The sequence below is a fragment of the Neovison vison genome, chromosome 7 (genome assembly GCF_020171115.1).
Source record: "Neovison vison isolate M4711 chromosome 7, ASM_NN_V1, whole genome shotgun sequence".
In the NCBI taxonomy this organism is placed as follows: Eukaryota; Metazoa; Chordata; class Mammalia; order Carnivora; family Mustelidae; genus Neogale; species Neogale vison.
In genome coordinates, this window is record NC_058097.1 from 195,762,090 (window position 1) to 195,777,561 (window position 15,472).

Here is a 15,472-nt window from a genome sequence, read left to right on the forward strand (position 1 = left end):
TATTAAGGAGGGTACATATTGCATGGAGCACTGGGTGTGGTGCATAAACAATGAATTCTGTTATGCTGAAAAGAAATTTTAAAAATAAATAAATAAATAATAATTTTTTTTTCTAAAGTTCAGCTTCTTGATGAACTGATTTAGCAGAATTCTCAGCAAGGAAAGACACAGAAGGCTAAGGCCCAGGCCTAGTTGAAAAGAAGGCTCAGAAGAGCCCAGTTAAAAAGCTAATCACAAAAGTTTACACAGTGTACAAACCAATTTATATAACATTTAGAAATAATGTAGCTATAGGGATGGAAAACAGGTTAGTGGTGTCTAGGGGATAGAGCTTTAGAGGGAGGAGGTATGGGTGGCTATAAGTTGTAACATATGATGCATCTTGACTGTGGTGGTAGTTCCTAAAGTTACACATTGAATAAAATTAGATACACACATGTGAAAGCATCAGTAACTGGTAAAATATGAAAAAGGTGTGTGAATTGTACTAACGTCAGTTTCATGGTGTTGTGATTGTCTTGTAGCTATGAAAGATGCTAACATTGGCCGAGGGTGGATGAAAAGTGCATGTCCTCTGTGTTTGTGTGTGTGTGTGTGTGTGTGTGTGTATGTCTGTAAAACTTCCTGTTACTCTATGTTAAAGTAAAGAGCTTAAAAATAATGTTTTTTGTAATAGAAAAATTTGATGGCTATATTTTGAAGTGAATTTAAAATATACTTAAGCTATAACTGCTGAATAATTTGGTAACATTATAGATGGCATTTTCATTTAAGCAGTAACTAAATTTAAAAAATCTTACAGATATTAAAAAAAAAGAAAAGCCCAATTAACATTTGTTCCTTGTCAAGTCCAAAAAATATTTGGATTTGAATCCTTGATTTGCCACTGGCTAACTTTGCAGTTGTGCAAATGTGGGCAAGACATTAACTTCTTCTTAAGCTTCAGCTTCCCCTATGTGGAGATGATCATACCCACTCTCCAGACCCCACAGAGACATCATGAGAATGAAAATCAAGATGAGACACTGCAGGTGAAAGCCTTTGGTAATGTATAAAGCCCTTCATACATGTGAGGAAGCCACTCCTGCAGGACAGAAGGCAAGCCATTAGTCAAATGACCATAGTCTTGCCATCTCCCTCTTGTCAGAGGAAAGGCACTGAAGTAGGATGGCTTTTACTGTCCAATCAGGGTATTTCCAGCAGGAAATAAGAATCATCAGGATAAACAATTTCCAGGCCACAAAAGGGGAGACACTCGCCAGTTTTTCGGAGTAGTCATGATGATCTGCATGTTCAAGAGAGCCTTGTAAGAATATACAATAAATGATGCTGTCCCCTCAGAACACTATACTCCTAACCCGAACGTACTTTCTTCCAAGGTAGATGTGGAGGAGGGTGGTCTGCACCATGGGCCAGAGCAACCACACTAATGTGAAGGAATTCATCTTCCTGGAACTCACTCACTTCCAGGAGCTAGAATTTTTCTTGTTTGTGGTCTTCCTTGTTGTGTATGTAGCAACTGTGCTAGGCAATGCCCTCATTGTGGTGACCATTAGCTGTGAGTCCCACCTTCACACCCCCATGTACTTTTTGCTGCGGAACAAATCGGTCCTGGACATTGTTTTTTCATCTGTCACCGTTCCCAAGTTCCTGGTGGATCTGTTATCAGAGAGGAAAACCATCTCCTACAATGGCTGCATGGCACAGATCTTCTTCTTCCACTTCGCTGGTGGGGCAGACATTTTCTTCCTCTCTGTGATGGCCTATGACAGGTATCTCGCCATCGCCAAACCCCTGCATTATGTGACCATTATGAGGAAAGAGGTGTGGGTGGGCTTAGTGGTGGCTTCCTGGGTGGGTGGTGGTTTGCACTCAATTGTTCAGATAATTTTGATGCTTCCGCTCCCCTTCTGTGGCCCCAACATCCTGGATGCCTTCTACTGTGATGTGCCCCAAGTGGTTAAGCTGGCCTGTACTGACACCTTTGCCCTAGAGCTTCTCATGATCTCTAACAATGGGCTCGTGACTCTGCTGTGGTTCCTCCTGCTGCTGGGGTCCTACACTGTCATTCTGGCAATGCTGAGAGCTCACTCTGGGGAGGGTCGAAAAAAGGCCCTGTCCACCTGCACCTCCCATATCCTCGTGGTGACTCTGCACTTCGTGCCTTGCGTCTATATCTACTGCAGGCCCTTCACTACACTGCCCATGGACACGGCTGTGTCCATCAATAACACGGTCATTACCCCCATGCTGAACCCCATGATCTACACCCTGAGGAACCAGGAGATGAAGTCAGCCATGAAAAGACTGCAGAGAAGGCTTGGGCCTTCCAAGAGCAGTAAGGTGGGGTGAGCACTCACATGGAGACTGGAAATCTATGATCTGGTTTCCGCAAGCTGCTATCCTGAGGCAACAGACCACTAGCTCTCTCACCAGTCATTTCTGTATATCCTCATACCCAAACCAGGCAAGGACCCTACCAAAAAGGAGAATTTCAGACCAATATCACTGATGAATATGGATGCTAAGATTCTCAACAAGATCCTAGCCAACAGGATCCAACAGCACATTAAAAAGATTATTCACACCATGATCAGGTGGGATTCATCCCTGGGCTACAAGGATGGTTCAACATTCACAAATCAATCAATATGATACAACAAATTCATATGAGAAGAGAGAAGAACCACATGGTCCTCTCAATTGATGCAGAAAAAGCATTTGACAAAATCCAGCATCCGTTCCTGATTAAAACGCTTCAAAGTATAGGGATAGAGGGAACATTCCTGAACCTCATCAAATCTATCTATGAAAGACCCACAGCGAATATCAACCTCAATGGGAATAAGCTTGCAGCCTTCCCATTGAGATCAGGAACAAGGCAAGGATGCCCACTTTCACCCCTCTTGTTCAACATAGTATTAGAAGTCCTAGCAACAGCAATCAGACAACAGAGAGAAATAAAAGGTATCCAAATTGGTAATGAAGAAGTCAAACTCTCTCTCTTCGCAGATGACATGATTCTTTATATGGAAAACTCAACTCTCTCAGCAGGAATCTACCAACCAAAGGAAGAGATGGGCTTGAACATGAGCTATTGGGCTTGTGAACTTGGGAAAAGCAGAAGGTAGAAGATGAAAATCAATGACCTAATGCTAATTTGGTGCAATCTTTGATTCTCATGCCAACACATTTTACCTAACTTTTACCACCTGCAATATGGAAATGACATTGTCCATTTACAAGGTGTTCATGAGAATGAAGAATGATAAATGTTGAGAGGATGGTCGTTCTGACGATTAACACCGTTCACTAATCAGGCATACAGTCCACATTCCCTACTGTCAATCCCTCTAATCCTAGATATGCACATATGGAAATTATGGATGTATCTATGTCATACGTGCTCTCTCTAGTGACTCTGTATTTCCAGTTAGTTATTAAAATTACTTCTTGGTTTAATATTCTGAATACAGAATCTCTAATATATTTCACCAACTAGTGAAAAGAGAAGAAATGTTTTAAAAGTTGTGTTCAGTCAGATATATACTTGGACAAATCTACACAAGAATTTCCTCTTATCAGGTCCATTCTACTAATTTGCCCACTGAAATTAATCTCAAAAGTACAGTTTGGGGATACAGCTGCACAAAACCCACCATGGTAATTTATGTTAACCTAACTTTCTTCTTCCCTCTGTCTCTTCCTCTTTCACCCTCGGAGCTTTTATAGTTGGAGAAAATGTAGTTTTTTACTTTGAATGCCTGACAATTCCAGAGAAGTCACTTAGAACAGCAACAACAAAAATACCTAAGGAACACCTTTCCACACACTCAAGACCCATTTTGTGTACCAGGAGAGGAAAGAAACATATTAAATGCAGGGTCATTTAGGAACAGCCACTGGGTCCATGTCATAATCCACCTCTCTCCAAAGAAGAATTCCACAGAAGTTAATATGTAGAAAGACAATAAATGTCTCTTCATTCCCTAGGCTCACATCAAATTCCACCCTTCAGCCTACAATCGTCATTCAAAAATCAGACGATTAGTAAAGAAGCAACATACAGGAAATCAGGATATTATCACATACAGAACAATTTCTTTGCAAGCTGTTATGATGCATTAAAAGGTCCTAATAAGTGACACACATCTGTGATCTTCACTGAGTCCTATGAGACAGAGACATTAGGCCAAGACTTTCTTTTTTTTTTTTTCTTTTTTTTTTTTACTTTTGTTTTTATTTTATGCAGAATTGACTCCCAGGCAATAAGGTTTTTTCCTTTAGTTTCTTCTTGGATGCAATCTCCTCTTCTAGTTTAGAAACAACCTGCTCTTTTGGAGTAAGGATCATCTCAGTAGGGCAGGGAGAGCTCATGTGTAGGTTAATGAGCTCTGTATGTTCTACACCACATCTTGGGGGCCTTGTTCACTTGAATGTGCTCAGTGACCAAAGAACCTCCATCTAAACCCTTAGGTTCAGCAAGACTCTCTGCATTTTTAAGCATGTGCAGTAAGAATTCAGTCCCCCTTTTGGGCCACCGACCCTGTATCCAGCCCCACTGTTTGGCCTGAGTGCACCAACCAGCTCTTCCATTATAGCAGCAGAATGGCAGACATAGCTTCTGCAAAGTGACATCCTTTAGATACTTAGTCACTTTTCAGATATGCACACCCTTGATGGCCTGAGTAGTTTTATGTGTGTTCTTAAAATGAATACAGAGATTTGCATGATTTTGTAGGGTTTTCTGCATCAAGTGAATAATGAACCATTTTCAGAGGTCACTTAGGGAAGAGGCTATGACACGACTTCTAATCATATGCCAGTGATTCTCAAATTTTTAAGAATTATTGTCCCCCTCCAAAGAACTTTATTAGGTATTTTTCCTAATCCTCTCCTATAAGAAAATTTAATACCAAAGATATACTGTGTATCTTTTTGTGGACTGAAGTTCTTTGAAGGGCCACACAGCATTCTAATCTAAGATTTTTTGCCCCCCCCAGAACCAATTTTGTCCCTTGGACATGTTGTTCACATTGAGAATGAATAATCATATGACATTAGATGTTTCTATTAATATGTTTCCCTAAAACTCAGAGAATCACAGAATAGATAGATTTATTCCTTCTGGGGCTTTATAAGAATTTGGAAAGCATAGAAATGTGGGCATCTGTGTGTGTGTGTGTGTGTGTGTGTGTATGCATGTGTGTGGCGGTGAGTGGGTGGGTGTGCATGTACATACATGTGGACTTGCATGCAGTAATGACTTGGAAGCTGTTTAATAACTCCCACTGGAACTCCAACATGATCAAAGAAGATCCATCCTCTTTCTACATTCACATCCAATGAAATTCCCTTTGCTAATTCTTGTATGAGGCTTAGACCTGAGGGACTAGTACATGTGGCAGGAGCACATTGGGACAAGCAGAAGAGCCATGATGACATGACTCCTTGAGTCTGCCCTTTCCAATGCAAAGGTGAAGAGAAGAGTTTGAAGACTAGCATAACTAATCTTGAGAAGGACTTGACCTTCTAACACGATGGTTCCCCAGCATCATATCCATTGACACCCACCATCCAGTCTCAGATGGTGCGAGTTCCTGGTTGGATACCGAAGGTTTAGGTAAGGACATGGACCTGTCAGTGTGAGACATTGTGGATAATGCATGAATAGGATAAGCATGAAAAATACACCAAGTATATAAGATACTGCCAAAATAGCTCTCTCTTTAGTGAGAGACAACAGAGTGAATGTTAAATATTGGGAAAGGAGGAATGTCTTTCTAAGAAGGCACCACAGACATGGGGTCAGCCTGCTAAAAGAGAAAGCAGCTGGTATTTGGTAGAACAGCTGAATTGCATTTAAGGAGATTTTGTTCTATCTTGAGGTCTGTCCATGGGGATAACAGAGAATTTTTCCACAAGATGGGTGCTTCCTCAAAAAAACATGATTTTAAAATGCCCTAAATTTCCTTTAAAACTGTAGACGTTTCAAAGGCAGCCCCATATCCACACATGGCCCATGATTCACTGGGTCCCTTTTGCCTTTGACCCAGAGTCAGTTTTATTCCCAAACCGATGATTTAGCACTGAAACCTTTGGTCTACTTGGTTAATCCACACAAGTTCACTGAAATACAAACAAGCAAGTTGGTTCAAAGAGAAGCTGTTCTACTGGATAGCATTTTACATTCTGCCAAAGTCTTCCTAAATAACTCTTGGTGACAGGGAAGATCCTGTTTTCAGGGGAAAGGGAAAGAAATCAAGTTAATTGAACTTTACACACGTGATCGCAGTTGCTGTTTATGCTACCCAACGAACTAAGTGTTATGCTTGCCAGTTTACAGAGGAGGGAACTGAAGGAAAATAGAAGACTTGGTCCAGGTGAAAAAGAAGAGGCAGAATTCCAGTCCAGGTATGCCCTACTCCAAAGCCCTTATCCTTGTTCCACACCACACCACGTTATTTTACAACTCAGGATCTGAGCAACAGAGAGAAGGGTGACTTTTTCAAGGTCACAAAGCTATTTCATAGCCTGGATCAGGAAATGCATCGCTATCTGGTATCCCTGAGGTCAAGTCAAGGACATTAAGAGTTGCTTAATCTGTGTTTGTCAAGATCCTTCTTTACTCACCCACACTCCAATATCAACGCTCATAAGTTACAATAAGCCCTTACCAGGTAGGTTTGCTCACTAATCTAAAAACAAAACAAAATAAACAACAACAACAACAACAAAAATAACACCTTTTTTGAGCACCTAACACGTGCCCCAGACTAAGTAAAGCTTTGGTGATGTAACGTAAATGAAACACTGAGCAGGCAGGATGAACTTGATGGGTAAGAGGGAAATTACACTGAACTAAGGAGAGACAGACACGTAAGCACTTAGATGGAAAAATGTTACAAGTGCCAGAGGAGAAGTCAGAGAAGGGAATGATGAGTCCCAAAGCGGTGTCTGGAAAGTTTTCACAGAACACGAGACTCTGAACCTGAGAGTTGTGAAGGCGGATAAATGGGAAATTCTGGAACCAGGGCGTGCGTGGTGAGTAGATCAAGCCACAGGAACACAGATCCAAAGGCATGGACCAGCAAGAAGTTGCATAACATTTAAACCCCTGAAACAGGATCAAAAGAAACAGGGTACCAGATAATACTAAGAGGAGTTTAATCTTTATTCTGTAGACAATAGGGAACCATTAAAAATCTTCAGGCAAAGAACAGATGGTCCCATTTGTGATTTGTAATTACATTTCTGGAAAAACAGAGAGGATGGGGGCGCCTGGGTGGATCAGCGGGTTAAAGCCTCTGCCTTCAGCTCGGATCGTGGTCTCAGGGTCCTGGGTTGAGTCCCACATCGGGCTCTCTGTTCAGTGGGGAGCCTGCTTCCTCCTCTCTCTCTCTTCCTGCCTCTCTGCCTACTTGGGATCTCTGTCTGTCAAATAAACAAATAATTAAAAAAAAAAAAAAACAGAGAAGATGAATTAGAGAAAACTATACTGAAGGGAAGGAGACCAGGAAAGGACAACAAAGGAAACTTCGAATGATCTAGGAAGAGATAAGGGGTTAACTGAGGAGGAAGAGAAGGAGGCCACACTGGGAGAGGTGAAGAAAGTAGAATCCTCCGGAGAGCCTGTACAGTGTCTGGGTTCCTTGCAATGTGAGTGGCTCAGTAGAAATCTTTTGGATAAACGTGCTACCTGTCAGTGCCTGCTGCGGAGGCCACTGTGCTCACCGAGAGAGAACCAACAGAGGAAACAAGGCAAGTGGTCATACTCTTCAGAGCAAAGGAGATGCAAGCTGTGTTTGGGGGTTATTTATCCACATAACTTCTCAAGGCTCTCAAAGCTTGTTTCTACACCAACCAAGAGTAATGCTTCCCAGGTGGACACATTCTGGGGACCACCTAGATGGTGGTGCCAGATGGCTCAGATGCTTAGGCTGAAGATGGCTATTTTCCTCTCAGTTAACTTTGTCACCACTGCCACCACCATAAATCTCAGAAATTACTGAAATGGCATGAGTAGAATATGTATTATGCTGAAAGCTAAACTTCACCACTAGCTTTCTCTATGTCCTTCTGCATGTCAATTAAATTTTCCTGAGACTTAATTTTTTTTTTCAAAATTGACCCTCAAACAATAAAAGGTTGCTCACTCCTGACTCCTACAGGCAAAATAGAATGAACTGAAAATTCTCTAAGTTGGATCTGCCACCTCCTTCCCAAACACGACACTAGTAAGAGAACCTATGGGTGTCCAGGGGCAGGGAGCTACCATTGTTCCATTGGGTGTAACTGTATTGCCTACAACCCTGCAGAAAGCTTGCACTTCATGCCCTCTCTCTATGTACATATGCCTGGACTCTGCTGTCTTCTTTGTGAACAGAATCATATCTGGTGCTATCCTTGGCACCTTTGTGTTAAACCCCGATCTCTGGGTATCGACCAAATGAAATTTTAAAAAGTAAAAAAAAAAAAAAAAAGCCTTGTCACTTCTGAAAGATGATAGAAGGGCAGTGGTCTAAAATTCCTTAGTCATGGAGAGAGGAAATGAAGGGACTGATAAACCCACCCTTGAAAAGACTAGGAAAATTCTGTAAAAAGAGTCTTTTATAAAAATTATCCTTGGTTTCATATATACTCAAGCTGACAGGCAATCTGGATGAGTAGAAAGATTCTAGAACTAATAGAAGAGATTTGTGTTACTTTTCCTGTTCCACTGGTTTTCCATATGACCTAGGAAAACTGGCTTAATGTTTACTGAGTTCACTTTTTCAGTTTTGGTATTAACTGATGTGGTAATGTTAATACTTTCCCCTCTAACCTCAGAGGGATATTAGAAAAATTGATTAATAATTAGGTGTGCAGTGCTTTTAAAACTATAACATGCTGTTCAAATCAATTCCTATCATGGTGTCACTGTAAGGCCTGTGAGTGTTGTTTTATTCTAATGGGTTTTAAGGCATAGACACAAAGTGGAATGAGAATAAAATCAGAGGTGCTCCCATACGCAGAGGTGTAGGGAGCCCACAGCTCCTTCCATGAAGCCTTCTTTAGTTCTCTTCCTTGACATCCTCTAGGGGGGATATTTTTTTTGGAACCAAAATATCATGTAACATTTAATAATTTCAAATATATTTATTACAAGTTACAGAATAAAGTTATATACACAAATATAATTTTAGTCATAAAATCCCAACAAACTGCTTACATTTAAGTCACTGGATCTGGTAGAAGCCAATTTAGAGTCTTCTAGTCCGCTAAATTCACCTTCCTTAAGTTATACAGAAATAAAATCTGATAGTTTTGATTTAAAGAGGTGCTGTTATCACATTGCAACACTCAGAAAATTGTACCTGTCTATACAATGTCTTTCACATGCTCCACTAATACTTAAAGCACCATTGCAAGACTAAATGTGTACAACACTGAATCACAATTCCCAAGTTGGTTCTAACAACTAGGATTGGGATGAAATGACAAGAATTTTCTCTCCTTTGGTCCAACGCAGAACAGCCCCTTCTGACCTGTCTGTCTAGGGCTGAATTTTAACAGATGCCAAAGGCTCCTGTGAATATAGTAGGGAGATGAATGATCTAGCTCAAACCACATTTTGGGCTAAAGAGGGAGCTGAAGCAAGTAGAACTGAGTGACCTCCCTGGGTAACATAGCAGGTTCATAAAGAATAAGATATATGATTAAAATATATTTATGCTGTTCAATTTCCATATAAGAGATAAATCTTTGCTCAATCTCAATGCCTCAGCAGTATTATTGTTTCTTTCAAAGCTGTACATGGTGGAAGGACTATCATCCAATGGCCCTGAGAAATCATACCAGGGTGTCTGAATTTATTTTTTGTGGACTTACCCAGTCTCAAGAGCTGAGCTTGCTCTTATTTTTCTTTTTATCTGTAGTTTATGTAACAACTGTGTTAGCAAATGTTGCCATCATGGTCACTGTGACCTGTGAGTCCCGCCTTCACACCCCCATGTACTTCCTGCTCCGCAATCTCTCAGTCTTGGATATCTGCTTCTCCTCCATCACTGCTCCCAAGGTCCTCGTGGACCTTCTGTCAAGGACAAAGACCATCTCTTTCAATGGTTGCATCACTCAGATGTTCTTCTTCCACCTTCTCGGTGGGGCAGACATTTTTTCTCTCTCTGTCATGGCCTTTGATCGCTACATGGCCATCTCCAAGCCCCTACACTACGTGACCATCATGAGTAGGGGGCGATGCACTGCCCTCATTGTGGCCTCCTGGGTAGGGGGCTTTGTCCACTCCATCGTGCAGATTTCCCTGTTGCTGCCCCTCCCCTTCTGTGGACCCAATGTCGTTGATGGCTTCTACTGTGATGTCCCCCAAGTCCTCAAACTCGCCTGCACAGACACATTTGTTCTTGAGATCTTAATGATTTCCAACAACGGTCTGGTCACTACTCTGTGGTTTGTCCTTCTTCTTGTGTCCTACACAGTCATCTTGATGATGTTGAGGTCTCACACTGGGGAGGGCAGAAGAAAAGCCATCTCCACCTGCACAGCCCACATTACTGTGGTGACCCTGCACTTTGTGCCCTGCATCTATGTCTATGCCCGACCCTTCACTGCCCTCCCCATGGACAGAGCCGTCTCCATCACCTTCACGGTCATCATCCCTGTCCTGAACCCCATGATCTACACCCTGAGGAACCAGGAGATGAAGTCATCCATGAGGAGACTGAAGAGAAGACTTATGTTTTCTGAAAGGGGATAGACTCTTTATAGATTGTCAATCAAGATACAAACATATAATCAAAATAGGTTTTAAAATATCAGCTGTCACATATTGGGGCTCAACCATGCATAGTCAATTAACTACAGCAGGATGGCACAGACACAAAGGATCGGTGACCTAAAACACTGGTATTGAGAAAGAACACTGATGGGAAGTTAAACAGAAAGAACATAGTCTTTGAAGAGCAACTGACAGCAAGAAGGGTGTAAATGTGAAATATAATAGAAGATCTTGGGTGTTCCAGGAATAGGGTGGAGGTTAGCGCTGCGATGCCCATACATGCAGAAGGCAACAGGGACATCTGTCTCAACATAGTAGGGCTCTAGCAGCTAGGACTCAGTCCAGCAGTAGTTACCCTATGACGATTTATTAAGCATATACTGTGTGCCAGATACCGCTTGTAAACCTTCTCTATAACCTCTGCTTTGTCAGCAACAATTGCACCTTCTTTTTAATCAATTCATCTATAAAATACACTGGCATGACTCCCACAACCACCCAAGATACATAAAGACTTAGATTTTAAGGATTTCCATTACCTTTTACTTCCTGTGACTTTGTCAGAATTGGATGCCTGGGACCTAGATATTGGGGCCTTACAAAATCAGACTGCATAAACACAACAATGGTAAGAATCTGGAACAACCTGTCCTACCGTTCATACCACTGCTTAAGGCAGAAGCTAGTTTGATATTTGGGGAAAGAAAAAGCTGTAACCAACCCAATAAATACTTTTATTTTTCCTAGGTGCCCTCTTTTATCATTTCCCTTACCACAGTGTATTAAAATACCCCATAAAACTTCATATTACTAGATCTGGTTTTCCTTTATATTCCCAGTATCTAGAATAGTGTCTGACCTATAAAAAGCTCTAAATGTTGGTTGAATCTGTGGAGTGGAATGAAATTAATATAAGAAGATGCCAAATTCTACTTAATCTTGTTTTTTGGCATTCAAAACTGACTGTATTTTCTGAATAGATACTTCCTCATGGAAGCCAAAGGAAATTGAAATGGCTAAATTGGAGTGTACTATGATCCTATACTCAAGGTCTTAGCATCTATATATGTCTTTATAAAAATCACCAAATCAAGATCCAAAAATCTTTGTACACAAGTGAAAATAAACATCCCGGAGCAAACGAATGTTTCGCAACACTCAAGGCAAATGAATGTAGAAATTCATTCAGAGTTCCAATAAGCCTGTGCTCTGAGTATGCCCAGACAAACCTTCAGGATGCCTGGTAATCATACACAGAAGCATGGGATGCATTTCCTCTTCTCTCCTCTCGCCTCCTCTGGAGCATGGGACATAGTAAAACTAAGGAAAGAGGCTCATTTAAATGTAACTACAGGTTAATTATAATAATAATAACAACAACAATAATAATAATATGGGACTACATTCCCTTATTTTAATTTATTAGGGTCAAATAGGTTTTGGAAATTGGAGTTCCTTAAATTTTAAAATGATAATACAGTGCATATATTATATATTGCATCATTTCTCCTGTGGGGAGCATCTTATATCTAAAGACTTTGATATTTCTGTAAGAAAATGTGTAAGTAGGGGTGCCTGGATGGCTCAGTCCCTTCAGCATCGGACTCTTGGTCTCCAGGTCATGATCTCAGGGTCAAGAGATTGACTCCTGTGTTGGGCTCCACACTCAGAGTCTGCTTGAAATTCCTTCTCCCTTCCATGCCCTTCCCCTCTGCTCCTCCTCAGCTTACATTCTCTAAATAAATAAATAAAATCTTTTAAAAAGAAAAAAAAGGAAAGGAAATGTGTAAATAGTCCCACTAAGTATAATCATTAAAAACCATGCATGGGAGTTGAGGGAAATTGGAAGGGGAGGTGAACCATGAGAGACTATGGACTCTGAAAAACAATCTGAGGGTTTGGAGTGAGAGGTTGGGGGAACCAGGTGGTGGGTATTATAGAGGGCACAGCTTGCATGGAGCACTGGGTGTGGTGAAAAAATAATGAATACTGTTTTTCTGAAAATAAATAAATTGAAAAAAAAAGAAATAAAAATTAAAAATTAAAAAAAATTAAAACCATGCATGGGCTCACACTAATTCAGATCAAATTTTGCCACAAAATTAGTTCAGGTAAATGAGATTTTAGTACCAAATGATGTTCTAAAAGTCTTCCAGCATTCAGAGCTTGGACATTTCAGAATGAAATACGGAAACTGAATAAGAGGGGATTGTAATAGGCAGAATAATCTCTGTCCCGCCCACCACCACCAAGATAATCAAATCCCAACCCCCAGAATCTGTGAGTATGCTATGTTATATGGCAAAGGAAACTAAGGGTGCAGATGGATTTAAGGAAGCTAATGGGCTAACCTTTAAATAGGAAGACTATCCTGATTATCTGGGAGGCCCCAGTGTAGTCACAAGGGTCCTTAACAGTGGAAGAGGTAGACAGAAGAGGAGGTCAGAGTCATACAAGGTGAGGGGTACTTGACTTAACATGGCTAGCTTTACCAATGGAAAGATCCACAAGCCGAGGAACGTAACTAAACTTTAGAGGCTAGCAAATGCAAGAGAATGGATTCTGCCTTAGAACCTCCAGAAAGGCATTCAGCCTGCCAACACCTTGATTTTAGCCCAGTTGATACTCACATCAGATTTCTGACCTATAGAATTTGTCAGACAACAAATTGGTGGTGTTTTAAGCCACTAAATGTGTGGTGATTTTGTTACAGCAGCAAAAGGAAACCAATACAAGGGTATACTTCAGTTGGAAATGAAGAGGCTGACAGAGTTGAAAAGGGAAAGGAATAGAGAGATGCATGCAAGGAAAAGGGGGTGGGAGTAAGAAGTGGAAAAAACAAGGAAGGGTGGTCAGATGCTTCTCCCAGGAGGGCATGCACATATCTCAATTACAAGTGCACTGGGCTAGAGAAGCCAGTCCCAAGCCTTCACCACTTATTGTATTCTATATAGAATGGAGTAAGAAACTTGACTCTGAAACAAAGATTTAATATAACACCCTCTGAAATGCCGCATGTAACTGATTAACAGTGAGACCATCTGACACCAAGCAAATCGCTTCTACACTTTATCAAAAGATACACGGAGATGGAGTTTCAAATATTTTGCATGGTGACTCTACCATATCTGCATTGAAATGGTCATCCACTGGAAAATGCCACTTTAATAACAACAATGTTGTAAAAATGAAGCAGTACCATGTTACATGTACTCATTGATGGGAAGACACATCTTAATTTCAGGGACATTAAAATGTGAAAAAACAGGGCATCTGGGTGGCTCAGTTGGTTAGGCATCTGCCTTTTACTCAGGTCAAGATCTGAGTCCCAGGACCCAGCCCCGCATGGGGTTCCCTGTTCGGCCAGGAAATCTGCTTCTCCCTCTCTCTGCTCATGCTCTCCCGCTCTCCCTGTCTCTCTCAAAAACTAAATAAAAACTTAAAAAAAAGAGAAGAAGAAATTTAAAAATTAAATAAATAAACAAATAAAATAAAATGTTAAAAACCATTTGCCATGACATGGCTGGAGCTAAAGGTATTATATCAAGTGAAATAAGTCAGTCAGAGAAAGACAAACAGCATTTGATTTCACTCATATGTGGAATTTAAGAAACAAAACAAGTAAGTACAGTTTGTTTAAAATGCAGTACAGAGTGATGAGCATTATGTTTAAATGAAATAGCATGGTCTTATTTATATATACAGGTGGTGGTCTTAGAAACAACTTTTTCACTAGTGCCACTACAAACTGTTTCAAATTCTGCCCACGACTTGAGTACATTTGTTCCTTAAAAAACACTTTCCAGGGGCGCCTGCGTGGCTCAGTCATTAAGTGTCTGCCTTCGGCTTGGGTCATGATCCCAGGGTCCTGGGATTGAGCCCCACATCAGGCTCCCTGCTCAGCAGGAAGCCTGCTTCTCCCTCTCCCACTCCCCCTGCTTGTGTTCTTTCTCTCACTGTCTCTCTGTCAAATAAATAAATAAAATATTTTTTAAAAAATTAAAAATAAAAATAAACACTTTCCAGATTCAGTGTAATTCTATAACTCTTCTAAACACTTTTTATACGTGCAACATTACATAGTGTTCCTTGCACTGCAGTGTGTACATTACGTTCTTTAAATGAAACAACACAGTCGTTCTGGCACCTGTAGAAACCTGTATTATACGTGTTCCTTTACAGAATGTATTAAGTGCAGCACAGTATTGTGAACACATTCTTTCCTTGGAATATTACCTAGATGCCATAAAATTCTATTGCTGATTTTAAAAATGTGAAGGAAAGGAATATTAAAAAGAAAGTTTCACCTTAGAACTTAAGAAATTCAATACTTCAGTAGGGGCACCTGGGTGTCAGTTAAGCATCTGCCTTTAACTCGGGTCATGATCCCTGGGTCCTGGGATTGAACTCCGTGTCTGCTTCTCCCTCTCAATCTGTCTGCTCGCTTTCATGTGCTCTCTCTCTCTCAAAAAATAAATAAATAAATAAATAAATCTTTTTTTTTTTAAAGATATAAGTAATCAGTCCCTGATGTGTGTGCATGCACACCACACACACACACACACACACACACACTCTCACACATACAAACACTTTCCCATAGAGAGGTAAAAAGCAAACGTGTTTAGTTTGGTCAATTCCATGCTTTAGGAACACATAAGACTATCATCAACTCACTACTACAAAACAGATTTTTTT

At 40.7% G+C, this 15,472-nt stretch overlaps 2 protein-coding genes and 1 pseudogene across 2 annotated transcripts; 2 read left to right on the forward strand and 1 right to left on the reverse strand.

Moving 5' to 3' along the window:
- The first annotated feature begins 1,407 nt into the window (after positions 1-1,407).
- Positions 1,408-2,352, forward strand: LOC122914514 (olfactory receptor 4D6). Its single transcript, XM_044261129.1, has one exon. The coding sequence runs from the start codon at positions 1,408-1,410 to the stop codon at positions 2,350-2,352; it is 945 nt and encodes a 314-aa protein (XP_044117064.1).
- A 1,684-nt stretch (positions 2,353-4,036) lies between these two features.
- LOC122914515 lies at positions 4,037-4,772 on the reverse strand (annotated as a pseudogene).
- A 5,045-nt stretch (positions 4,773-9,817) lies between these two features.
- Positions 9,818-10,753, forward strand: LOC122913679 (olfactory receptor 4D9-like). Its single transcript, XM_044260327.1, has one exon. It carries the CDS (start codon positions 9,818-9,820, stop codon positions 10,751-10,753), a length of 936 nt encoding a protein of 311 aa, XP_044116262.1.
- The last annotated feature ends 4,719 nt before the right edge of the window (positions 10,754-15,472 follow it).

What these genes read in the sequence shown, in the direction of transcription:
- LOC122914514 (XM_044261129.1), top strand. Translation starts at nt 1,408, where the DNA reads ATGGGCCAGAGCAACCACACTAATGTGAAGGAATTCATCTTCCTGGAA.
- LOC122913679 (XM_044260327.1), top strand. Translation starts at nt 9,818, where the DNA reads ATGGCCCTGAGAAATCATACCAGGGTGTCTGAATTTATTTTTTGTGGA.